The sequence below is a fragment of the Lepidothrix coronata genome, unplaced genomic scaffold (assembly GCF_001604755.1).
Source record: "Lepidothrix coronata isolate B3197 unplaced genomic scaffold, Lepidothrix_coronata-1.0 Scaffold49, whole genome shotgun sequence".
Classification (NCBI taxonomy): Eukaryota; Metazoa; Chordata; class Aves; order Passeriformes; family Pipridae; genus Lepidothrix; species Lepidothrix coronata.
This window is the reverse complement of record NW_016690229.1, coordinates 4,636,919-4,662,780: the sequence shown is the minus strand read 5'-3', so window position 1 is coordinate 4,662,780 and position 25,862 is coordinate 4,636,919. Positions and strand designations below refer to the sequence as shown.

At 45.6% G+C, this 25,862-nt stretch overlaps 1 protein-coding gene across 1 annotated transcript; it reads left to right on the top strand.

Annotated features, from left to right (window-relative positions):
* Positions 1 to 2,390: 2,390 nt before the first annotated feature.
* Positions 2,391 to 25,862, top strand: CABLES2 (Cdk5 and Abl enzyme substrate 2). Its single transcript, XM_017815201.1, has 11 exons — positions 2,391 to 2,550; positions 2,699 to 3,437; positions 16,017 to 16,088; positions 16,288 to 16,380; positions 17,092 to 17,169; positions 18,596 to 18,704; positions 19,260 to 19,425; positions 20,175 to 20,278; positions 20,687 to 20,793; positions 22,107 to 22,311; positions 22,763 to 25,862. The coding sequence occupies exons 1-11, from the start codon at positions 2,391 to 2,393 to the stop codon at positions 22,901 to 22,903; spliced, it is 1,974 nt and encodes a 657-aa protein (XP_017670690.1). The 3' UTR covers positions 22,904 to 25,862.

Here is a 25,862-nt window from a genome sequence, read left to right as displayed (position 1 = left end):
TTCCCACTCTCCTTAGGATGCAAAAATGTGTACAGAAATTTCTGGTACCTTAATACCACCAGTTCCTCCAAATGGAAGCTGCTCTTCTGGTTCCCAGCCTAAATATACTTATGACCTGTTTATCTTTGCTTGATTTTGGGCCATGATTTTGCAAAAAATATAACACCCAGCCCACATATGTACTTTAAAATGCTGTCTCATACCAGATGCTTAGACCAATTCCTGCAGTTCTTGCACACAGAAAAATCCTTGTGACCTTGGTGACTCTACTCCCCATATATTATTGGAATAAGGACTTGCAGGCTTGTCCTGTTCCACACTAGTTCCTTATTCCAGCAGCCCCTGACTCCTCAGACATGTATCCACACAGCCCAGGGCTTCCTTTAAGGCAGAGCAGAAGCTCCAGGAGCAAAATGAGCATGAGTTGAGTATTGGAGATTCAGAGTGATGCTTTATATCTGTGCAATAACATTGTTGTAAATGCAAATCTATCTGTCTTCCTCTTTGTCCAGGGATTTTGAGGTGGTTAAGGCTGGAGTGGCTTCAGCCCAGAACTTGAAGCTGCTGTGCAGCAGCAGGGTGGAGAGTCCAGCCATGTTCCAAAACAGCATCCCCCTGCATGAATGAGAGAACGTGTATGAGCTCAGGGTTCCTCTGTCCCCCCACACCAGGGATTCTCTGCAAGGAGGAAAGGTTGCTCAAGGTCGTACCCAGTCGCTGTCATTTGTGGGAGTGATGCTGATGTGCCACTCATCTGTTTTAGCGTCAGATTCCTTGAAGCAGAGCACTGTGCTCTCTGTACTCAGACACCGGGAGCGAGTTCACCTGTCAGACGTAGATGAAAGCTCCCCAACATTAACAGCAGCCACACTCAAACTGCTAAATTCAGCTTTGAAGTTAGCAACCCACTAAGCCACGGAGGCTGCTCCTTTCTGTGCTGACTCAGTGGGACGATTTACATCCCACAGCTATTTTTACAAGGAAAGAATAACAAAAAAGCCACACATTTATTTTTCAAAATCCAATCTTGGGTTCTAGAGAATTGTTTGCAGCAAGCCTACATAGGTTTTCATGCCTATTTATCCCTTGGCTTATTTGATGGTCTTGCCAGCAGGAAGGATTTTAATTCCTTTTTATCCCAAACTATTTTTTTCCACAGCCGTGATATGAGATGGTTCTGCCAAATAATTTAGGCTCAAAACCTGACCTATATTGAATAGCATAAGATACTGAGGATGTTCTCGAGATTTTAAGAGGAGACTTTGTATTTCACTGTAGGATTTTTAATGAAAGCCTACAAGAACACATTGTCTTATGTTTCCTATCCTAATCCTATTATTATTAATAAATACTGTAAGACATGTTGATGGCCCACTTTCAACAGTATACAAAAAAGGATCTTATGAAACAGCCATATGAAAAGACATAAAACCTGTATGTGTTTTATAGGACAGTTTCAAAATCTATCTTTTGTTCAGTGCCCATATTTCAGTCCAGACATTGGTTTGATTGCTGATGTAGACCATAAGCAATATCAAGAGTTGTCATGTAGCTTCTTCAAGCATGTTTGGCAAGAGCATTCACCATTCTAAGGGTCCAGTGCAAATACATTAATACCTACTTAATTACATACATTTCAGTAGTCCCTCATTAATGGCAAATTTGATCTGTACCTTAACATATGTACTGTGTGGGCAAAATCCCGCTTGGGAGCACAAGCTGCTTCAGAGCATGTGAAGTGGGAAAGCATGGGAGTCTGCATTTCGGTTTCAGAGGAACACAGAGACCACCAGCACCCACACGCTGCTGTTCTCGGCCCCAAAGGGTTCATCACGTCCAGCACAGCTTCCAAACCTCCCCTAGCACAGCTCCCAAACTTTCCCTTCCAGGCCCAAGGGCATGGGCATCAGCAGAGCACATCGATATCCCCAGAGGAAAGGAAAGGGCAGAGCTTTCTCGCTTGGCAGGCAGTCAGAGCATCATCCTGGGATGTAGCAGACACCAGTTCAAGAGCCTGAGGGGTATGTTTATCCCGAGCAGTATAAACACGCCAGTCTGGGAAGCGACTGAGATGCCTTGAGTTACTTTGTGGAGATAAATACTAAGTTTATGTTCTCCCAGCCCCGGGTCTGCCTTGCCCATATACGGCCCACGGTCAGCATTGCCTTGGTTTTGCTTCAGGAGCTGGGAGCGTGGGGATCCATCCCTTTGCACGGGTTTCGGGGCTGCTGGTGAGTCTCGGGGCTGTGCACGGGGGTCTGCACCCTCGGGGTCGGCGAGCTGGGGTCCACCTCAGCCCTGCGAACTACAGGACGGCTGGGATGGAGCAAGAGGATCGACCGCCTTCATCCGCTTTTGTAGGAGCGCTTTGACGCGCACAGCCGACCGCGATGGGTTTAACAGATGTGCCCTCCTGCCTGCAGGAAGTCCAGGAGGCCTTGGAAAGGGAGACCACCAGTGCGACCGAGGGTTTGGGTGGGGAGGCGGTGGGTGGAGAAGTTTTAAAAAAGTCATACAACGGGACACGGTGGATATTTGCGAAGGGACACGGTGGGTGGTTGTGCGGGGACACGGTGGGCGGTTTTGCGAGGCCACGGTGGGCTTGTGGCTGTGGTAAGGAAGCACTCGGGGGAGGAAAGGGCTGGCAGCGCGACGGCCCGAGGGTGCCGGTCCTGGTCCCCCCCGTCCGCCGGGGCAGCCCCTGCCCGCCCGGGCCCCCCCAGCGCTGCCCGGGCCGGCGGCGCTAGGACCCGGCGGAGCCCCACGGGCCGGCGCGGGGAGGGGCGGGGCCACCCGCCGCGGGCCAATGAGCGCGGGGCCGCGGCCGGTTTCATTTGCATTCGTGCGCGACGCAGCCAATGGGCGCGCGGGCCGCCGGCCGCGCTGCGCTCCTGCCGCCCCGCCCGGGCGGCGCGGCTCATTCGGAGAATGGCCGCGGCCACGGCGTGCGGCTCCCCGCCTCCCCGCCCGCCCCGCGAGCAGCCGCCGCCGCGCAAGCGGGGCGACTCCCGGCGGCGCCAGGCCGCCCTCTTCTTCCTCAACAACATCTCCCTGGACGGGCGGCCGCCCTGCCCGCCTGCCGAGAAGCCGCCGCTGCCCGCCGGCCCGGGCGAGGGGGAGGAGGCGGCGGCGGCGGAGCCGGCCGGAGCCCCCCCGCGCCTGCTGCCCCCGCCGCCTGTATGCCAGCCGCCGCCCGCCCTGCTGCTGCCCGGCGTGCCCGCGCTGGCCGCCGCCGGAGCCAAGGGGGATGCGGACACCGCCCGCGGGGGCATCTTCCTGCCGCAGCTGCTGCTGGGCGGCCCGCTGTGCCCGCCGCCCCCGGCGCCGCCCGCCCTGCCGGGGATGCTGGCGGCCGCCAAGCCGGGCGCCCCGGGGCTGCTGAGCCCCTCGCAGAGCGCGGCGGGCGGCGGCTTCGCGCTGGAGGCGCAGCGGCAGAGGTGAGTGAGGGGACGGGTCTCGCCGGGCCAGCCCGCCCCTGCCGCCCTGACCCCGCGGGGCGTGGGAAGCGCCGGGACCCCCCGGGGCCCTGGGAAGACACGGACTTTCCCAGGGCCCTCGGCCGGCCGGCGGCTCCGGGAGGGGGGAGCGGGGCATGGGAAATGGGCGCCCCCGGGAGAGCGGCCGTGGGAGGCGGCGCCGGCCCCGCTGTGGCCCCGGGAGGGAACACCTGCCCCGGCAGCCCGGCCGGAGGTACGCGGGGATCCAGCCGGGGAGCGCTGCCCATCCCGGCATCGGGAGCGCGGCTCGGCCCCGGGGAAGGAGGATGCCCCGGAGGATGAGTGGGATCTGCGGAGGGGATCGCTCGCTGAGGCTCTGGCTGCAGGTCTGCGGAACCCCGAACCCTGCCTCTTGCTTTTCTCCAGCCCCAGTTTCTGCATTTTTCTGTTTCCAGATGGAGCTGTCAGGGTCACTGCTAGGCAGGACGCTTCCTTCGTGCACGCTGCTGGTGTCGTGCCTTCTCCTGCTCTCTGCTGCTTGTCTCTGCAGTAACTCTGTGTATTAATGAATGCTTGTCCGCTGGGAACTTGGAATCAGCCTCGGGGGAGGATGCTCTGGCCTTCAGAGCAGGATTACTATTGCATTTCCAAGGGACTTCTATCAGCTTGGAAGTGTTGGTTTTCTAATCGACTGGAAGGCAGGCTCTTGCTCAGATCTTGGGGATTTGAGCTCTGAAAGAACTCTTTTCAGGCCGTTTCTTGCATAAACAGCTCTGTAAAGTGAGCTGGCCCTCTGAGCCTGCAGATAGGCAGCGGTATCAAAGGCTTTAAGTCTCTGTGGTCTTTACAGTGGCTTCCAGAGCTTTGTCAGTGAGCTGAAATAGAGATGTTGTCAGTGTGTTAAAGCTGGGGAGCTTGCTAATGCAGTTGATGGGTATTCCGTTTCAGTGTGCATCTCACAGTGGAGGTGTTCTGTGTACCCCCAGGAAACAGCTACTTGGAGGCTCACGTGGATTTGAAGAGAAGTAGCTGTTATTCAGTAATGTCTGGGGGTCCTCGTGTGTTGTCCCGCCTGTGATGTTTTTCCTTCTTGAACCGTTACTTACCAGCCATTGCTTTTCTTGGAGAAATTGAAGCTGGGCCTGCTCTCTGGATGTCCTGGATGCACAGATTGCACTGTTGTGTGCTGCTTGTTGAGCAGGAAAGTCTGAAGTGAGGGCGTTGCTGTGGCACAGCTCCTTCCCAGCACTCCTGGTCCACAAGATCCAGCGCACGAGGTGCTGTGCGATTTCATTTCATTGCTTTAATATTGTAGGTAGAGCCCCTGAGGGCAAGTTCTGCATTAAGAGCTTCACAAGCACAGTTCCCTCTGTGGCTGTGGCATTTTGTGTGCCTGTGTGCATGGAGTTCTGAACTGATGGATCTCATGTAAATGGTTCAATCCTTCCCCTTCCTGCTCCAAGTCAATAGGACGCTAAGAAAATATTCCTAGGATCTTCTCATTTGATGTCCCCTTTCTTTGGCACCAGGTTTAGCTGTTCCACTGGAGTAATTTCAATCAGTCCACCTGAAAAGAATGATGAATCAGAAATAAAAGGTAGAGAGAAGTGCAAGGGGCCAATCAAGGGAATCAAAAGGCTTCTGCCTGAGTAATGACAAAACAGACCATGATTTTTCTGCTTGGAAGAGATAGCTGAAAGGGTATGTTGTATGGCATCAATCAGTTTGTATACTACTTTCAAGGGTGATTTGGAGTGAGAGTTCATCTGGTTTTTATCTTTAAAGAAAAAGAGCATCAGCTGAAACTATCAGACAGAAGATCCACATCTTTACATGGAGATACACACGTCTTCTGACAAAAGGACAGTTTTATGCTGCCTGTGGGGATGTGTCAGACCCAACATATCTCATTTTTTTTGTTGGCAACTTGCAGGGTGAGGGACTTAAAGCACTTTATTTTTTCACTGGACAGTTCCGTGCTTTGTACTGCAACAGAGCATCCCTTCATCCCCATGGAGCAGAGGCATCTCCTCTTGTTGTAAATACACAAGGAATGATTTGGGGACTTCCTTTGCTGCTGGATGGTGGTGGTTGAGCTTCCTCCCCTTCTGTGTTGGGTGAGCTGTTTACAAAATAAGATTCAGAAATCAACAATTACAAAATCCGTTTTCTTTTACTGGGAGTTGAGAATCTGAGTATTGTTTTGCCATACAGTGATGTTGCTACTCTAGATTAACTGCCTGCATCCTGCAAAGGTAGAGACATGTGAAGTGGTTGGAGGAAAGCAGGAGGTGGAATCTGCACTGCCATCCTGGACTTTTAAATCCTTGGTGCCCACTTAAGGCAGGTGTTCTCAGAGTCCTTTTTGAGTCACTGTCAAGAGCTGCTTCGAATTTTCTTCACTGGAGTCTCTCTTAAATGCTCCAGGAGCACAGTCTGAGGGTCTCCAGGCTCGCTCCACCCATGTTCAGTGACCAGTGCTGCTGCAATCTGTGCCGTGACTGGGGATTTCATTGTGCTGGGGCTTGCCCCAATCCATGAAGATCTCTGTCTAGAACTGATGGTATCATTGGGCAGAGTTTTATTGCAAAACTTGATCTTGTTTGACTTGATTGAGAAGTTGCAAGAAGCCGATGAGACCGGCCAGTGTGGCTCGGGGCAGGTCGAGACGGCACCTCTGCCAGAGTTGGTGGTTAGTTATTAGCAACAGGCAGGACATTCAGCCCAGGGAACAAGAGATCTCACCTGATGTAACCTAGAGTTCCTTGGAGTTTCTCAATAGCTGTCAGATCCTTCAGGATGGAAACTTCAGCAGAGGAGGCACCTTCATTCTGGATGCTCGGTTTCTCCATGCTGCTGGCTGAGCATTATAAACTTAATGACTCTAAACTTCCACTTTTGTTTTCCTAAGGAATATTCTGTTTACAGGATCTTAAATTACAATGCTGTGTTATACCAGCTTGCCTAATCTGCTTGCCATTTCTCTTCCCTTCTCCTTTTCCACCTTGTTCTGTTCTTTTGTTCTTTCAAAGAACAAGCCTCACAGAAACCAGTGGAGGGAGGGCAGCAAACGGCGAACAAATCGGCATTCACAGATTTTTAATGAATTTCTGCAGCTGGGTCTGAAGCTGGCAGAGCTTTGTGGGGAAACACAGATAACAGAGGGCCCTGGAAATAGCCAGGTTATGAAAGCATGGAAAATGGAAACAACAGCCCTGAATGTCAATGTTTGTTGTGCTTCTGAGGTTTCAGTATAGTGTAATGTAAAGCAGCTGGTTTGGCCATAATTTGCTGCATTTTGCTGGGCCTAAGAATAAATACAGAGAGTAAATTATTTGCGACTGATGCTTTAATGTCCTTGGAGTTCAGTGGTCAGGGAGCTGAACTGAGTGTTCGTGATAGCTCAGTCATTTCTGATTTATCAGCAGATTTAGGTCATTTTAAGAGTGGGAGTTTAAACAGTAGTTGATAACAGCAACACTTTGGACCAACTTTGCTTTTAAGTCTTAATTGGATGCCAGATTGCTGACATAGGTGTGATCAGATTAGTTCCTTGGGTGGAACAGCAGAAATGCTTGGTCAGGATTTTATGCTTATGATGGTTAATGTGTTGTTTTGTCCTACTGTCAGCTTAGCTGCTGTTGTCACTTCAAGAAATATAAATATTTTTATAAAAACCCTTCTCCTAATAAACAGATTTTGTTGAGATGGATGAAATAAAATGTTCAAAAGTCTTAGTTTTGATTTTCAGCCTTATTTGGAATAAGCTGAACACATGGTGCTTTTCAGAAAGCAGCAAGACCTGTCAGAGCTGGAAAGCTTTGACCTTTCAGAGGTGAACAGTACACTGGGATGTGCTGCTCGGGGCTGGAAGTGAACATATTCTAAACCTGAAAGTCAGCTGAAATGTGAAGGCTGCAGACTCCTCCCCAGCAAGCAGGTTGCTTCAGCAGGTTTCTCTCATATTTGCAATTGCAGGTGAATTGCATGTGCCCAACATTAAATATTTTATAGCTGCCTGTAGCCATTTCCAGCCAGGTATATTAACCAGGAAAAGTAAGTTCTCTGCCTAGCAGGAAACCTGGTGATCAGAAAATCCATGACCTTGTATCCTGCACACCTCTGTGAATGGGTCTGGATCAGACAATCTGAGACACTTGTAGCATTAAGGTTATTTGACCTCTTACATTTAAGAGAGTCCAGAGGCTTAAAAGTAACAGTGCTCTCCAGGCAGGAGTGGTCTGTGCAGAATTAACTACGCTTGCAGCTGATTTTACCTGTGGACGGATTCTGTAGCTTTTCAAAGGGATTGTGCAGGAGCCCTGGCAGCAGGTTTCGGGGTGCTGTGAGATAGGAGATGCTCTGGAAGTGCTGTTTCCACCTTTCCTTTTCCTTTGCTGCCAGCTCAAAGCTCCTCTCCACAGGAGGTGATGAGGGTGGTCAGAATGATGATGTCATGCTTCAAGTAAACAAGTCATCAGCCAAGAAAGAAAATGTTGCTAAATTAAATACAAAAAATCTGAAAAACTTGCTTTTTGCCCCCCCATTCAGATCACCAGTGAGCAAGTCCTGTAGGAGTGTTTCAGTCAGAGGTTCTTTATCCCGGTGTTCCACTGCTGTGGACTGGAATGTACTGTCAAAACCTTCTATAGCAGCACAGCATTCATGGCTGTTTAACATTTTACTTTTCAGATTTATTTTACAGGCTTTCTTCGAGTTAGGAAAAATAACAAAAGCTTCACTGGACCATTATTTTTCAAGTGTAACTCTTGACCCTGGAGTCTGCAGGATCTCTGTGTACTGGGTTAAAACATCATTTCTTCGAGTCACAGTCAAAAACAGTTATCTCCTCTCTCCTCCTTGCCTTCCTCCCTCCCCAGATCTCAGCTGGTGAAGTGCCTCCTCCCCAGTCTGAGCACTCAGAGTTCCCAAAACTCACGCTGAGCAGCAGCTGAGTACTGTGGGTGCACAAAGGACGCATTTAGGTTGTCAGTGTCTTTGCCATAACTCTGCTTAGCCCCAAAGTCCTCTTTGATACTTGCAGAGACATGGGCTGCCCAAATTTGGATCTGCTTTGCCAACTGGCAGGGATGGACATCTCGCCCAGGTGGGGGTGAAGCTCCTCCATCAGGGCTACATGTGCTCTTGGCACTGTGACTGAGCTGGTTCAGAAGAGTTACTAGCAGTGGTTCTCAGCATTTTGTAATTTACTGTGAACTGTGGGATGAGGCAGAGATGGAAGAATCTTTGCTTTCCATTCAAAGGAGTAGTTCTGAGCCACAGACAAGCTCTTCTGCTCTGGGTTTAGGTATAGTTTCTTTGGTTTGAAAGGGAAAATAAAACAGATGGAGAGGAAGTGACTCGCAAAATTCTCTATTAAATATATTTTTTATTTCCTGCACTGTGTGTTTTTTAGCTATATTTAGTATATTAAATGTAATTATTTAGTTATATATAGTATATTAAACCCTGTGTTCCTCCCGTTTTCCATCTGTCAGCCAGTTAAAGCTGTGAGGCTGTCAGGCTGAGTGAGCTTGAAGATGTTTTTGAGCCCTCTTTTGAAGGTTGTTCTGAAGTCATCAGGCTCTGTGGTTTGAGTTTAGAAAATGCACAATGAAACTTGGGCTCTTTAAGGAGCACGAGATATTGTTGATAGAGCAGGTGACTGCAGATGGAGAGTGCTCAGCTAAAGCCACTCTTTCAGGCCAGCTCTTCAAACACAGAGCTTTAAACTCCTCTAACCTTTGGTTTATAGCTGTTGTGTGTTTAACCTACTTAAATCATTATAGTTCATTCCCTGGAAAAGGTGTTCAATGAAGAAACTTAATCTGGTCTGGTAAGTGCAAGCAAAGCAAAGTGTTTCACAGGGCAGCCCTCTGATTCACGAGACATACTGAGTCTTTTAAAACTAAGAGCTTGGTTCTGGCTGATCCCACTGCCAAGGCTCCTCTCCCCTTTCCAGGGAATGCTCCCCTTGTTGCAGCCCTTGCTCAGTGTGGTGGTACCCAAGGTGTACCCCAGCTGCAGACCTGCCTCGGAGCTGGGTAGCTGTTTCTTTTTGGAGTCCCCACAGCACAGGCTGAACTGCTGCTGGTCAGAGCTGCTTGCTCAACAGCATGGACAGATTTGCACTTGCTCTGCTGTGGTTGCTACAATTAAGCATAAAATTTTGCCCTGGTGAGGTTGCAGCCTCTTGACTGTGGGTTGGAGGGGATGCCTGATGCAGTGGGAAGAACCAACTGCCCATAAAAACACTGTGAGACCTCTCTAAACTTGCTTTGACTGGGTTTTGTCCAGTTGCCTGTTTTAAATTTTCCTTTCCTTCCCAGTTAAAAGCTTCTCTTTTCTTTTTTCCCCTTTTTTTTTTTTTTTAAACTCAGGATTTTTGTTGTGCTGAAGGCTTTTATTTAACAAGGCACATGATGAAATGACAGCATCATCTCTCAGTGAAGTGCATGAATATTTCTAGCATAATGCCCATAGTGTCATCAAGGACACACTTTGCATTTCACGTGCCTGTTTTGGTCAGCAGTTCAGTGCTTAGTAAGCAGAGCACAGAGCACAAGGGAACCAGGTTGGTGAGCTAAGAACACCTCCAGAAACTGGTAGAAATCCAGAGAAATACTGGTGGTGTCCTGGCCAGCACATCTAATCTGCTTTGTGAGAAGCAGCAGGGATTTTAGGATTGGGCTCTGGGCACAGCAAACCTTACATCTGGTTTGGTGGTTCTGTCGCAACAGCTGGCTTTCACAATGCTTACTGGAAGGCATTGTTTTATCCTTGGATTGTCTAAACACTCTTAGCACCAAAGTAATATGATTTATGAAACGCAATGAATACAAAGCTCGTTTTCTATTAGGTCCTAATCATATGTGGTTGTGAATCAGCAGTGAAGTAGCAGCTGCTGTGAAGATTATCTAATTTCTTGCCTTGTTAGTATTTAAAACTCTCCAGGCTTGGTGAGCTTCCCACTTACTCTGCCTCCACCTTCATTCAAATTATACTTCAATTCTGTTCCTTCTCATCTGTCCCACAGGCTGTGACACATTCTTGCCTTGCATGTGGCTTTACTGGTGTTGGAGGAGTGCAGCAGTGCAGTGTTTGGGAGCAGCGGGAAAGCCCCTGGTGCCCTTTCAGTTTTGCGAACAAACCTTGCATAGGAACACAAAGGTGAAGGAATTAGACCTCTTCCCTCCTCCTGAGGTCTCACAGAGGGACCTGCTCTGAAGCCTGAAAGTACTTCTCGTGCTCATGTGGCTGATTTCAGTTTACTCTCTAAAATTAAGATTACTGGAGGAATAAGTTAAACTACCCCTACTGTGAGACTTGTATTTATTCTCTGGCAGTCTGATACTTAAACAAATGTCAGAAAGAGCTCCTGGGACGGTGGCCTGCAATCCAAACTGCACGTTTGTGGTGCCATAAAACAGCGAGTAGCTGACTTTGTGAAGCAGGAGCACTGAGGTCTGTGCTTACTGTTGGTGATGCAAAGTGTCTTCTCTGCCACTGCCTCTCAATGAACATCAGAGCTGAAACCATCTGTCCATGAAAATGGCATGCACGGTGCTGGGCACTTCAGGGTACAGATTCCTTGTGAAGTCATTTGTTTAACAAAGACATGGTTTTGATGTGATTCAGTATAAATGACTGACTTCGTTTTGGCTTTAATTACTGAGAACTTGTTGCTACCAGTGAGCTGTACTCAATCTGCTTTTTAGCAGGAAACTCATTAATGTGAGCGCCGAGGGTGGAGAGGCACAGGGCACTGATAGCAGAACAGGGATGCTCCCACTCCCACACTCTGGGATGCAAGCCTGGAAACATTAAATGTCTCCTGGGCGGCATAAGAAATGGCTGTTGCTAAAAAGTAAGCTTAAAAACTGGGACTAGTTTTCTCAATCCCTTGATGCCTGTGTTTTACCTAGTGAAACCCAAGCACGGTTCATATCTGTTTGCTGGCTTGCCTGTAAGGAATGAAAACAATACAGCTTAATCTTTAAAGTATGTCTTGGAAAAACAAATCTGACAGGTATGTCTTCCTATTGTAAACAGGATTTGGGATCTGGATTTCTTGTGCAAATTGCCTTTGACAGTTGTTACTAAGCTAGTGCTTCCAAAAACCAATAAATTATTTTTGTCCTTGTTATATTAATAACTCAGCCCCTTGACAGCTGTGATTGTACTGAAGCCTGTAAAGGACCTTACAAAGGGACATCTCATTAAAATAAAACTCGAGTGAGAAATAGGAAACCAAATTCTATTAGGCCCTAATTTTACACAGTAATTAAAAATCCTTGACCTCCCCCATGCCGCCCATCTATTAGCAGTAGGGATGGCTAAAGAGCAACAGAGGATATCAGCCTTGCTGCTAATTTTAGTCCAGTGCCTGGGGTGTGTGTCTGCGTGGGTACAATAAGCAGCATCAGCAGGGGGAGGGATGCAGCTCCATCTGAAACAAATCCACCTTGCAGGGCCCTTTGGAGCAGGTCTCTGGCCATGTCACTGTCCAGCTCTTGCAGCATCTTTGAATGGTTTTGTCACAGGGCTTGGTGATGCTGGAAGTGATGAGGGTGAGAAGTCGTGGCAGGAGGTGAACTCAGGGTGCAGCTGAACATGGATTGAACTCCGGCTGTGTGGTGGGCTCAGGGTGCAAGCCTGTCCCTCAGAGGGGTGGGGGTTAATCGGGATGGGGGGAGAATCCCAGTAAGGTTTTAGAAACTTCCAATTTCACCCTTCAGGAAGGAGCAAGGCCACCTGGTCTGTTCACCTGCTGTGGCAGAAATGCAGGAATCAGAAGGGCAAAAGGGAAAGGAGCTTCAAAATGGCCAAATGGCAGCTGCACACAGGTTTAAGAAAGATCATTGGCCACTGTAAGGTCCAGTATTAGGGGTTAAGGCCCAACATTAAGGGGTTAAAATGAGTTTTTGAGGGCTGTTTGTTGCAGAACCTGGGTGTGCTGAGCAGGGTCTTGGGTGCCCAAAGGGCTGCCCCACTGTCCCTTAGAGGACACAATGGCCCAGAAGCAGGAATGGAAGAGGCTTGTCTGAGCCTGAAACCACATCTGATAGCACAGGATTAGCATCTCTTACATTCAACTGTAATAACCTGCTAAAGAATCAGAAACTTCGGCTTCCAACTACAGCAACATCCCCAGACTTTATCCTTGTCCTCTTGGGTGTCTGCAGGTAGCCCATTGTAGGTGGGAAGCTGGAAAATACTCTTGGCAAGCCATCAGAAAGGTCAGTGCTCTTTAATCTGGAGCTGTGACTTAACCAGCTTTTTCCTTTCAATTTACAAGGGGGGAAGTGTAGGGATTACCAGTGCTATACATAGATTGCTCTTAGCTGTGTCCTGTTCTCCTGGGAGCACTTAAGAGCTGTGTCAACCTTGGGGCTGGAGATCCCATGTGCTGCTTGTCCAGTGTTCACCCTCTGCAGAGAGTTTCTCTGCCAGTGCTTGGTGGGCAGGACCAGAAGAGGACAACTCTGAAGCTGAAACCACTTAGAAGTTGGGTTTCCTTGGTGGGAGATCCATCAGAAAGGGTAAATGTCTGGGCTGCCTACTGCTTCCCAGGGCAGGAGTCAAAATGTAGCTCTGAACGTAATTTGTTGTGGTTTCTCTGAACATAAGGGGGTTTTGTGGGCTTTTTTAAAGTGCGTGTTTAGCTCGTACAGGACTTGGCAGCAGTGTTGGATTGTGTGAGTCCCTGTGTGCTCATGGAGATAACAAGCCAAGGCATAATCCAGAATTCCTCTGCTTGATAGCCCCTTATCTCTGGGCATGTGGTGTGTGTGTGTGTGTGTGTTTTCTCTCTTGGTGGGTCCCCTCCAGGTGCTGGCTGTGTAAACACAGTTGCTGTTTTTAATGATATAGGGGGGTCCTGCTTTGGCCTTTACTGGCTCCTGAAACAAAGGGAAGCAACCGAAAGTGACTCCTGGCCAAGGACATACAACCAACCAAACCCTATATAGCTTATCAGGGCAACAGCTGGTACTGGCAAACAGGCACGTTTGAACTTTCTTTAGGGTACTGTTGGAATTACAGCCTGCTTCATGGAACCCATAAACATTTTAACATTGGATACTTCAATTTCTAATTGTCAGGTCGCACATGGGTAAGGGTTTGTGTAAGGTAACTCGCAGCATATGTAGAGATGTTGGTATCCTTAGTATTTAGGTTGCATTTAGCAACAGACACACTGTGTAAACTACTTAAAATCCTTTGAATTCCAGTGGATCAGGCCAAAAGCAAGAAGTGTTATCCCAGATGAAGCTGCCTAGCATGGGATAGGTGATTCAACATTTTTGTGTCATCGAAGCTGGCAGTCACTGGAGCCATCCTGTGCAGCCTGTTGTTCAAGTGTGAGTTGGTGGCATGAGAAGAACACTCAAACTAAAGCAGATGTGTGTGTGTGTGTGTGTGTGTATTTATAAGACTACTCAAAAAGTGTTAAATTTTGCTGCATACTCCAAGTACTGCACTAGCGAGTCTCAGACTGCGGTGAGGGTGCTGTGTTGCTGTAAAATGTTGGATTGAGCATAGAAACTACTTCAGGTTCTCTGGATTAGCGAGAGGTCCGTATGTAAACTCCATTTTGAGGTTTGAGGGAGAATGTCATGCTTAGCATCAGGGACTCCTTCAAGGTGACAGCTTCGCTGAGGACAGAAATTATTTACAAGTGTAGCTAAAAATTAAGTTTCCTGTTGGCAGAGTGGGGATGAGTCATTGTGGTTCTGAGTCAAGGGGTGGGATCTTCCCTTTGCTGCATCAGGGTTTTACTTCCAGATATGCTCTCGGAACAACAGGCTCAGGTGTTTGTCACTGTTGTCCCTGTTACTGAGAAAACAGGGTGGTGTTCAGAAGTGTAACACCCTGGATGGGTCTCCACCGTGGAGATCCTGTGCTGACACTGGGAGTGGTTGCATCTGCAGCGCTGTGGAGTTAGTGAGGCTCTAGCCGTGGCTCTCCCAATCCATCCTGTTTCAGCAGCATCCTTTTACAGAACTACATGCTTTTTTTGTACCAGTGCCTGTTGGCATTGGCTGTGTTTTCCCTTTGCTTGCCATACATGGCGTCCTTCTGTCTCCATCCAGCCAGGTCTCCCCTGGGAGGGGAGGAAATCTGTGGATGTTACCGGCTGCCTTTGTGCCAGGAGGTTTGTGATCACCTCCTCTTTTTGTCAGGGGTTTTTTATTGTATTTTAGGTGGCAACATAGACTAGAGAACCATATGTTTGTGAAAGCATTAAATGCTCCTGTGCTGTTCTTGTTGAAAAGCAAAAGAACAATAATAATTTTAAAACTGAAGTGCTGGTGAAGGGTGTTGAAGCTGTGCCAGGAATGTTCTCCAGCAGCACCTTAATGGCTGTTGATTTGTAGGAGGCTGTTTCTAGCAATACTGAAGGTGTTAGTCCTGTGGGAGGATTTACCTCTCTTGTGTTTACAGAAATGGACACTAATTTTTCATCCTCCTACCTGTTTGAGTCATGGGCTTTTCTTTCTTTTAAGAATGCCTGAGCAGCTGAGAGTCTGCTCTGATGCAGTTTAAAGTTTGATTTTTATTTTTTTGTCATAAGTAGATTTTGTCAAACCAGAGTCCTGCAACTTTTGTCTCCTGTGCTGCTTCTACACTGACCTTCATGGCAGTTGAGTTACTGTGGCACTTGGGAAGAAAACCTTGGATTTGAACACACATGGCTTGTGCTAAAAGTGTAGCACAATGTATGCTTAAAAAAAAGTAGAAAATATGGATTCTCAGTTGTGGTGTCAGCATTTCACTGGTGGCAGTTTAATCCCAGTGCATTGTTCTATGGAAATTGCAGTCGTAGTTGCACAATTCATTTGTAAATCTCTCCTAACAAAGAAGGACTTCACTTGGACAAAAATAATGTATCTTACTTTGGCAAAGTCTATTTTTTTTTGCTTAAACGTAATATCCTATTACTGTTGCACTAACTCACATGATTCCTACTATTATTCTTGCATCTTCCATTCTGGGACTTCAGATGTGTGCCAAATACTTTTTGCTTCCTCTAATAACCCTCTCTATTGTTTTCCGGAGAGATCTGTCGGTTTTATTGAGCTGCAGCTATAGGCTCTCAGTCTGCTGACTCCTGCAGCTGGAGACAAGGGTTCTGAATTGAGAAGACACACAGATGTTTGGTCATCGTACAGATATACCTATGTCTGAACATAAATTAATAAAAAATTACTTGTTCCCTTGCTTTGATGAGGGGAGCTTTTTGCGACATTTCTTGACAGATTTTAAATTGGTGTTTGGAAGCTTTTTGATGTTTTAATGCAGTGGTAGTTGTTCCTCTTTGTGGACAGCAGTGAATGCTCTTTTTAATGAAATTGGTGTAAATGCATATTTCAAGGGTCCTGGAGGGGGAGACAAGTTCTTGGCCTTTTTAGGAACTTCAGACTCTTAGTTAAGCACTCTTGCAACAACAACAACAACAACAAAAAATTCCAGCAAACCTGCCATTTGTCCTAAGAGCTCGTAGATCTGTTGCAGTTCATAAACTCAGAGGCCATGAACTAATATTGTTCACTCTTCGTGGTGTTGTACATTTTGCAGAAGGCGTTTTATCTCCCAGCGCTGCTCTCTAGACTTTTTAGAAGACATAGTGGAATATGCCAGTGTACGAAGGTACTTGTTTCAAAAGCAGCATTAATCTCAACTCGTTGCATGCAGTCCTCTCCTCCCTCCACCCTCTTCCACGCCAATATCTGAGGTCCTGCATGCTAGTGCTGCCATCTGATCATACAACTGGCATGACTTTTTTTTTCGGAGCACTTAACAGATTTTGGGGTTTTCTTTTTGTTTGTTTTTTTTTTTATCGTTGCAGAACCAAGCATATATCTGGGTCTCCGAGACACAAAAGTTTGAAGAAGATGCACTTCATCAAGAACATGAGGCAGTATGACACCAAAAACAGCAGGTAACTTGTGGAGATCAAGGTTCCCCCTGTGCTCAGGTGCAATAGGATGTGCTCACATGCAGATTCCAGTTCTATGGAGCTAGATATTTAATATCAGTGGGAATAAGGGGATATCCTTGGGGCCTTGTTAGTTTTATATAGACTTCTATCAAAGGCATTAGGTGCTCATATCTACAACGTTTGCAGCAATACGCTGGTGGTTCTGCCATCCTACTCGGAGGAGTTTATATCATTCTCTCTTAACACCTTCCTTATCTCTCACACACAGAGAGGTCAGAGCTGGGGAGGATTTAAGGAGAATGACTTGGTTTAGCTGAATTCTTGGCTCAGTTGCTGAGCAGAAGAGAAAGGGGAGGCTGTGTTCATGTTTATTATTAACAGAAGTGTGAGGTTTCATCTAACTGTAAAATATTATCTACATCTTTCCACAAGGTTTATATAAAAATTACGTAAATATAGATATATATTTGAAGACTCTCCTTTGAGGAGTTCCCAAGGTGATGGCACTTACTGAAGGCTGGAGTTTTATACAGAGCTTAACCCCAAGGACCTGCAGGGTCAGCATGAAACCTCTGCTCTTCTGCTGCTTTCTGAAAACATAACATACATACAAGATCTATGTGACTTGCAGAGCAAGACAAGAAGAGTCTTGTGTTCATATTGCATAAAAAGCTGCTCTGTAACTTCTGATCTTTTCCCATCTACTTACAGGATAGTGTTAATCTGTGCTAAACGAACACTGTGCGTGGCTTTTTCTATCCTACCTTACGGGGAGGGTTTACGGATCAGGTGAGTCTCTTGAACTGCTTTGTGAAATGTCTGGTCTGTTGTTTCAAAAGATCTTTTGAAATGAGTATCGTTGCTATAGGGCTCCTGTTTTGAAGCAGGTGAAGTTAATTAACTTACCATTCATGGGTAAGGACAAGGACTTGCTGTCAGAGCTGTAAAACCAGATGTTGCCACAGTGTCAAAGCATTCATTCAAAAGAAAAATAGTGGAAAAGGTAGACTGTTCTTCCAGTGTTTACTGACATTTTAAAGCACTCCAGTCCTGTAAAATCTCTGAAACCAGCTTTGAATACATGGTGTGATTGGTTGCTGTGTAGGATTTTCTGTACTCCTAAAGTGGTCAGAAATCAGCTGTCTTTAGTGCCACAAACAATGGTATGAGCATAAACGCACAGGGAGCATCAGGGAAGGATGCTGCTGCCTTCAATGGAAACCCTCAGGGGTTTATAGTGAATTTACACCTAAGTAAGTTTAAGATGCTCTTCTTTTTCTCAGCTCTAAGTCATGAATGTCCCTATTTGCAATCTAAGAAAAGCAGAAACAGTTTAGAGTGATCTGAACTGCTTTTAGTGTTTGGATTACATTTTTATATACAACTGTCAGTCTGATCACTTACGAGAAACAAAATCTGCAAACTGGATTTCCCTGCATCTCTCCTCAGTCCCTTGTGAAGTTTAAGTTGATTCTGTGAAGATCTGCAATCTGCAAATATACCATAGAAAATACTAATTCTATTCTGATCCAGTTCTGGCAAAACAATTGTGTTGTCACTTCTGTCCTGTACGTAACTTGTGGACAAAGGAAACGGATGCTTAGTGGTGGGAATTGTATTGTATGCAAATACGTCACTATAAAAATAGTTGATGGGAAAATATTCCCTCACATAATAGAAAGGCAGCAAGGTCACTGGAGCTGTTTCAGAGCAGTTCTGAGCACTGGGCAGTTCTTCAACTGAAAGCTGGAATATCAGTGACAAAGCCGCGTGTTGCCATCGCTGACACAAAGTCCTGCAGCTTCATTACTAATTTGAGTTTGTGTGCACAGGGGTTGGGAAATTGCACTTGAAAGGCAAGTTTCTAGTCCTGGAAAGCTAGTAATGTACGTCATGTTTGCTGTGAGGTGTTTGAGCATTAGTGTGTTAGGAATGGTGTGGTCTTGTGCAGAAAGACCATATCAGAAAGTTAAGTTTTGGTAGGTGTATTGGTAGAGATTTGCATTAAAATGAGATTAACAACTCCAAGTTCTGAAGAGAGTAGTTAAAAATTCATGCTTTCTCTGAGGTGGGACTGAGGGGTTGCCCTGTTCCCACACAAGAGAACTCTGACCTGGTTGTTGGCTATATCTAGGGAATGGAACTGGGGTTTGCCACAGAGGAAACTGGGCTCGTACTGCATTTTGTAATAGTGCCCTTTCTTACCTGCATTTAGTGATCTGAAAATGGAAGGACAGAAGCAGCGACATCCTTCTGGGGGAGTTTCAGTCTCCACTGAGATGGTGCTTGGACTGGAAGGAGTAGAGCTGGGTGCTGATGGCAAGGTAAGGACACTTATATTTTCACCCTGGAACCATTTCATACTGGGACAAATCACTTAATTTATGCAGCGCTTTGCTATCCATAAAGTGAAAGCTATGGCTTTTCACACCAGTGGAAGTTTTAGATCCTTAGTTTGAAATTCTGGCCTGTGATAATGTTTCTTCTGAGAAGGCTGTTGAAGCTTGTGATCACTTCTGCCTCTGTTTCTGGAGAACTGATTTGACTTTACTATCTTGGGCAACATGTGAGTGATGTTTTGATAGAAATACGGGTCAAATTTAAACCCCTTTAGTGAAATTTATATTCTGCCAGAATTTTACTGATGTGATTCTCCCCTTTGCCACACCACCAAATCTCCTAAAATGCTTCCATTCTGAAGTTGTGGAAACAAGGCATACCTTATCCAACTTTTCCCTTTCTTCCTGTCCCACAATTTCAAGGTCCCAACTCCCAAGTACAACGTCCAGGGGCTCTCTGAGTTGGAAAATCCTAGATGTCTGGAAATAGGCTTTTCAGTAAACTTCCCCCATAACTACTACAACGTTCTCTTCTTTCAGGTTGTGTCCTATGCAAAATTCTTGTACCCAACCAATGCTCTGGTTGTTCGCAAAGCCGACGGCTACGGTGCTGTTCCCTCGTGTCGAGCCAGTGCTCCACGGAGTCTTCCTGGATCAAGATACAAACCTGTGACAGCAAAAACAATACCAGCAGGGACAGACATTGGTAAGGACAGGCACCAGCTCTGTCATCTCTCATGCACACAGCAGAAAAGGCACAGATCTGTCTGAGACAATTGCAAGAGGTCAGTGTGTTATTGGGATGGATTTGCTGCAGCTGGAAGGAGACTAGCTTTAGCAGAGCCTAATAAAGAAGGCTCATTAGTGAAGTCTAAATGATGAGCCTTAGGAGTGAGACTTCCACATGTTCCTTACATCCTCCATATATCTGCCCTAGTTCTGATTATGCCATTCAAGGAGCACAAAGCTTTTCCTTGGAAATGTAAAGTTTTATATTACTCACTAAGAAACATCTGGTGTACATGGATCCAGGTGGTTCTCCTTGCCTTCTAGCACAGGAACAATGCATAAGCCAAAGAGTTTGTGCCAAGAATCCCTTTTCTTGTGTAAAAGAGCAAACCTGACAACTCTGCTCTCTGTTAGATATAGGCAAAAGAATTCAGTCTTGTGCTCTTGTTTACTGGGTATATTTGCAGGTGGCGAACTCAGTTTGCACTGTCTGAAATGGTGCATCAGGCACATGGTCGAGAAAGAGCTTATTTGGGGTTTTTTAAATAATTTTAAAACCTGACTGGTATATTTACGAATGCAAACATGTGACTGTAGCTGAAGTTTACCCGTATTATGAGATCTGTCAACACTTAGTGTTTGCTGCCTGGAAACTTTTTTAAAGAGGAAACGGGGAACTTAAAGCTCAGTATCTTGTGACCCAATGTGCTTTCCTTATTCCCTCAGGAAGTGAAGCTGGGGAAGCTGCAGAGTATGATCCAAATCTTCTGGATGATCCTCAGTGGCCCTGTGGAAAACATAAACGTGTTCTCATCTTTGCCTCTTACATGGTGAGTGACTGGCACTCCTGAACAGGGGAGCAAGTGAGTGCCTGGAAGATCCTCCTATAAAGAATTTGCTTGAGGAAGAAAAATTCCTCTAGGAAGAAAAAGTTGAGTCTTTTTTGATAATTGATTAGAAAAACTACAAACAGTTGAGTTTGTACAGTGAACTTGTTGAGGGCCAACCTGGCACCTATCTTCATGTTGTCATTTACTTCTTGTAACCATTTGCTTACTAGCTTAAGACTGTCTGTAGTTGGGCTTCAACATGATCAATTAACCTTAGGACATTTCAGAAATGTTAAATTGTGAATAATAGAACTCAGGTTTGCCTTTGCATTAGTGTCCTTGGAAGATTTCTTCAGTTGTCAGTCCTGTTCACAAGACAAATGATAAATTTTGCCTCTTGTGTTTCAGACTACAGTCATAGAATATGTGAAACCATCAGACCTTAAAAAGGATATGAATGAAACCTTCAGAGAGAAGTTTCCTCATATTAAGTTGACACTGAGCAAAATTAGGAGGTAAGAAATAAGCACTGAGTAATGAGAACATCATCTACACTGCACGAGGCTGCTTTTATCTTCCACTTGTATGGAGCAAATACTAGATCTATTAATAGCATATATGATTAAACACTAATCTCCTGTTGCCAGTTGAGCTGACTGTAGAGTGACAGCCCTGTACAGGAATGTTTAGGGTGCTGAGAAGGGCTAGCAGTTGGTTTTCACAGTTCCACCTAGAAGGGTTTTGTTTCACCTACTGTGGGGTACTAACACTACCATCCAATTAACAGTGAAGCAGCATTAGCTTTGAAGCAAACACTTGTAACCTGATTGCTTGGCTGCAGTGCACTCCCACTCCAACTGGATTGGCTTCTGAGCCCTCTGGCTATTTTTGCCTTTCAATTACCAGACTCACTGATAACAATGGCCTCTAACAAGATTCTAGGATAAAGGGTGTGAGATCTGGGGAGTCTTGGTAAAGAAAAACATTTTGTGAACGTCATGCAGAATTTCTCAGCTTCCAGTAAATGTATTTGGGCACTCCTCAGCAAGGTGCACTGTTGCACCTTCAGAGAGCTGTAATCTTGCTGGTGTTACAGGGTGATTAATGCAGTCAGGGCCTGCTGAAATAGCAGCTTAAACATGATTCTGCTGAATCAGCAGGACCAGGTGTAACTCAGCTCCAGGTGAAGGTTTGCTTGGGCAGTCTGTGTTGAGCCAGGGTCCTGCATACTCCTCTTTGTAGCTGTTTGGAGTAATGTGTTCACATAGAGAGCTTGCAGGTGTAGTGTGGGTGGCAGCCAGGAGAGGTACCACTGCCCCCAGGTCTACCTTAATGCTGAGGTGAAGGGCTGGCTGTTGTGCGGAGTGTGTAAACCAGGCTGCCTTCGCCCTCACACCTGGCTCTTATACAAGGTGTGTAGTAGACAGGTCTCTACACAGCAACTGCTGTGATCTGCACAGCTCTGATGTGGTTTCCTGTAGGTCAGAGTGGTTCAGTCTCATGATATGAATCACAAACCATTTTGTAAGCCAAGAAGGAATCATACAGCAATAGCCTGCGTGTCAGTGAGGCAGCTAAGCCCTGGTTTTTGGGCAGATGATGAGAAACTGTTCTACCACAGTGGATGTTGCCAGCCAGGTTAAATCAGTGTGTGCAGCAGCACCAGCTTGCTGCCAGCTGGACTTTTCCACTCCAGGATAATACTTGTCATGGTTTTCCACATAGCAGTCTTGCCCACATGCTCCTCTGAGTTGCCATACTGCAGTATCTCTAGAGCATTTCATAAGAGCTGTCATGTTTGGGGGGGTATCTTTTTTCCTATTCCCAGTTTGAAGAGAGAGATGAGAAACCTGAGTGAAGAGTGCAATCTGGAGCCCGTTACTGTCTCCATGGCTTATGTTTACTTTGAGAAGCTCGTCCTCCAAGGCAAACTCAACAAACAGAACCGCAAACTGTGTGCTGGTGCTTGCGTTCTGCTCGCAGCCAAGATCAGCAGCGATCTCAGGAAACACGAAGTTAAACACCTTATAGATGTAAGTACTGTCAGACTTCTTCCAGGTGTTGTCAGAACCTTCTCTCTAGTTCATAGGTGAAAACAAACATTAAAGCCAAGATTTTCAGCAACGCGTGCTTGCGTTTAAGACCAGCTTTTCCAGGCAATTTTATGTCTCATTAGGGCCCTTGATTTATTTTTTTTAATTCATTAAATTATCTGAGTGGTGCAGGCTAATGTCTTACTGATCCTACAGTAAAGTTATTTTTGCACTTGCATATGTTTGCCTGAGAAGCAGTAACCATTGTGTGGGTGTCACAGCTGAGCTGATAAGCTGATCTCTGGCAACACATTTTGATTCTGTAGGTACAGCTCAGGCCGTGCATTGCTGACTCCTGGTTTATGCTGACTTAATTTAGCAGTGCCTTAAAATCATCTGGATTAACTGATTCTTCCTCCCCCTCCTTTGTTTTGTTTTGTTACTGTCATAGAAACTAGAAGAGAGATTCAGATTCAACAGAAGGGATCTCATCGGTTTCGAATTCACCGTCCTTGTAGCTTTGGAACTGGCTCTTTATCTTCCTGAAAACCAAGTTTTACCTCATTACAGACGGCTCACACAACAGTCTTAACCAAAGCTCCGTTCCCAGCTGGCAGCTGGCAGTGCCAGGGATCACATCCCTGGATGCTGCTGGTGGAGGTGCCACTGGCCTTGCCGTGCACGTCCCGCCGCGGCTCCAGCTTGTTTGGAAGGCTGCAGGGTGTTGTCAGACTGTCCAGTTGTGTGTTGTGGACACGGATGCCAAGCCTGGGGGATGGTACGAGAAGAGTTAATGAACTTTTTGTTTTCTTTTGGACGTTTAAAGCACAAATATTCACCAGTCAGCTGTCACGGCTGCTTATTACTCCTTATTTATCTTTTTGGTTTTACTAAAACTGCTCTTCCCTATGAAGAATACTATGGTATTGGTTCTTTTTTCTTTTTTTTTTTTTTAAGCATTTATTCTATTCCTTGAAACTAAGGGAAGCATCACTTCCATTCCAGTGCACCATAAAGTTCAGATATTTCTAAGAATCTTCTCGCATTTTTACATTAATGAAATGCATACTTTATTTTTTTAAAGATGTGCCTAAAACTGGCTGGTCTGGTACCAGTGCTTTTTAAGTTAGTTCTGTTATTTAGTGGGAAATCCTGAATTTGTATAGCCATTTATTCTTTACCTGCATTGGCCTTGCATACAAGGAACACAATTCCAGTATATCTGCACTAAGGATACACAGGGCATCTGTTCTATGATTCTGTAGATCCATAAGTAGTGAGCTTGAAATTACTCCATTCCAATTTATTTACTGTTAATACCTTAAAAATACACATTTCACATAAAAAAGGAAAGATGGTTTGAAAATCTGTCCTGAAGTACATGTTGAACAAGGTAGCTGGGAAGTGATTGCTGTCCTAATTCACTCTTCAGTGGAAGATGAGCGCTCGACTAAGAGCAATTTGCTGTCAAATGTATCATTTAGGGTTTTTATTTGTTTCACTGTTCCATAGCCTGAAATAAGCACCTTTTTAATATGACTGTATTATATATGGTCTTATGTGCTCTGAGCAAGTATGAAGTCAGTAGAGTTACTGCTGCCAAACGAAGCCAATGAAACAAAGCATGCTCGGTATTTAAAATGCTACTTTTTTTACTCGGTTCTTCCAAGCGTTGCATCACTGTGATGGTCCTCATAAAACTGGCATTTCTTGCACATCTGAGCAGCCACCAGCTGGTGCCCAGCAGCGCTCTAGAGCGTACGCACAGGTTAAATAACTTCTCTGAACATTGGCTATTCCTTCGTTTATTTTTTTAAATATCCAGGTTGGGAATGAATTCTTGATTGTACTTGGAACCTTCTGTGGTATTGGCTCTTGGGTTTATTTTCTGAAGCAATATTATAAGTAACTGTGTCCGTTTGCAAGGAACAAAACTGATACTTGGCTATTTGGACTGAGAAATTTGTAATTTAAGTTTGACTCCTAAATGAAACACCAGACCTTGTGCTGAGGTCAGGGACTTGCTATCTAACATGTAAAGTAATGTAAATTCCTGTTCCTTGTATTAAATGTTGGTCGTAGCCAAAACCAAGGCTGAATCTTTGCTCTTCAGCCTTGTTTTGTCTGAAGCTAATTTGGCTTCATTAGAATTGCAGCAAACTTTACTGAAGCCCCTTCCTCTTTGAGTAGGGTTCAAAGTGTATTTTTCATATATAATAGTTACAGTGACTATCTCTTTTGTAAATGTGTTCAGCTGTATGTAGCTTCAAACTATTTGTGTAAAATTTAATATGCTTGTGATTTCTCTAACACAGAAGGATTTTCCAGTCTCCATAAGGTAGCTAATAGCTTAGACAATAAGCTTGCCAGTTATCTTCTAAAAGGTTTAAAAAATTGCCTACTAGTTAAACTTTCTACTGAATATAACTGTGCTTGCATGCAGAAATAGTGATGTACTAAACATCTAGTGTGTAATGAGCCTCCAAATTAGCAAACAGAGGTGGAGACAGCTGAGGTGGTCCAACGTTTCCTCAAGGCATTGTGGAGGGGACAGAGGTACAACTGAGCAAAGAAATTTCTCACAGGGTGTCTCCAGAAAAGCTTGGTTAGTATGAATGAAATGAGAAAATATCTTTTCTCTGGGAACTTCTTTGTTCAGTGTATAAAGAGTTTTACATAACAAAATTAACTTTCCTTTCTCACCATCAAAGGGGAAAAAACTGCTCTTTGGTTTGCAACACTTTGCAGTCTCTATTCAGTGGAAGTTTGTCTAGTTGAAGTGGCCATCTGGGCTGTAATTACACTCCCAGAATCACGTCACAAACCGGCAAGCTTTTGTTTTCTTCCAGGAGAACAAATTAGGATAAGGAGCATTAAATTACAGAATGCTGAATGTTGTCTTAATAGTTATTCTAAAACTTGGCTTGGGCACACACTTGAGTTCAAAAGCTGTTGGGAGCACAGGCCAAAGATGACGCAGGGCAGCGAGTGCTGTGCCAGTCTCTGGCAGAGCCTGGGGTTGGGGTGATGCTGCCCAGACCCGTAGCCTGGGGCTTGTACATCAGGCACCTTGTGTGTCTGTGCAGAAACAGCCCTTCTGCAGAGATACACCAGCTCTGTGTGTTTGTGTGTTGGTTTTTCCCATTTCCAGAGCGCAGCTCGCAGTCCTGTGTGGGGAATCTCTCTCTTTTCACCTAAAAGCTGCCACCATGTGGCAAAGAACTATTAGTACGTTTTCTGTTCGTAAACTCAACGTGGGACCCAAAATAAAACCCAGATCTGCCGGTTTACGTTTTCACAGCCAAACTCCTCTTGCTCTGAAGAGAAACAGGTTTACGTTCGGGGGGGTCTTTTGCTGTGTGAAGGTGCTGCTGGGGTGGCTCAGCATGGAGAACTCTCTTGATAAGAGGCTGTACATTTTCCTGTAAACAATACTGCTCTGGTTTTGTCATGCTCCATTATTTAAATGTCTGAGTTGTAGCCTAGTTTGTTTTTTGGGTTCTTTTTGTTCTTTCTGTGAAATTAAGATGCTGTGAAATAAAACCTGTTTT

Excerpts from the sequence above, each read along its gene's own strand:
- CABLES2 (XM_017815201.1), top strand. The coding sequence starts at position 2,391 with ATGGGTTTAACAGATGTGCCCTCCTGCCTGCAGGAAGTCCAGGAGGCC. Across the intron at positions 2,551-2,698 it reads GATATTTGCGAAGGGACACG|CCCCTGCCCGCCCGGGCCCC; the intron begins GTGGGTGGTTGT and ends CCGCCGGGGCAG. Across the intron at positions 3,438-16,016 it reads CTGGAGGCGCAGCGGCAGAG|AAGGCGTTTTATCTCCCAGC; the intron begins GTGAGTGAGGGG and ends TACATTTTGCAG.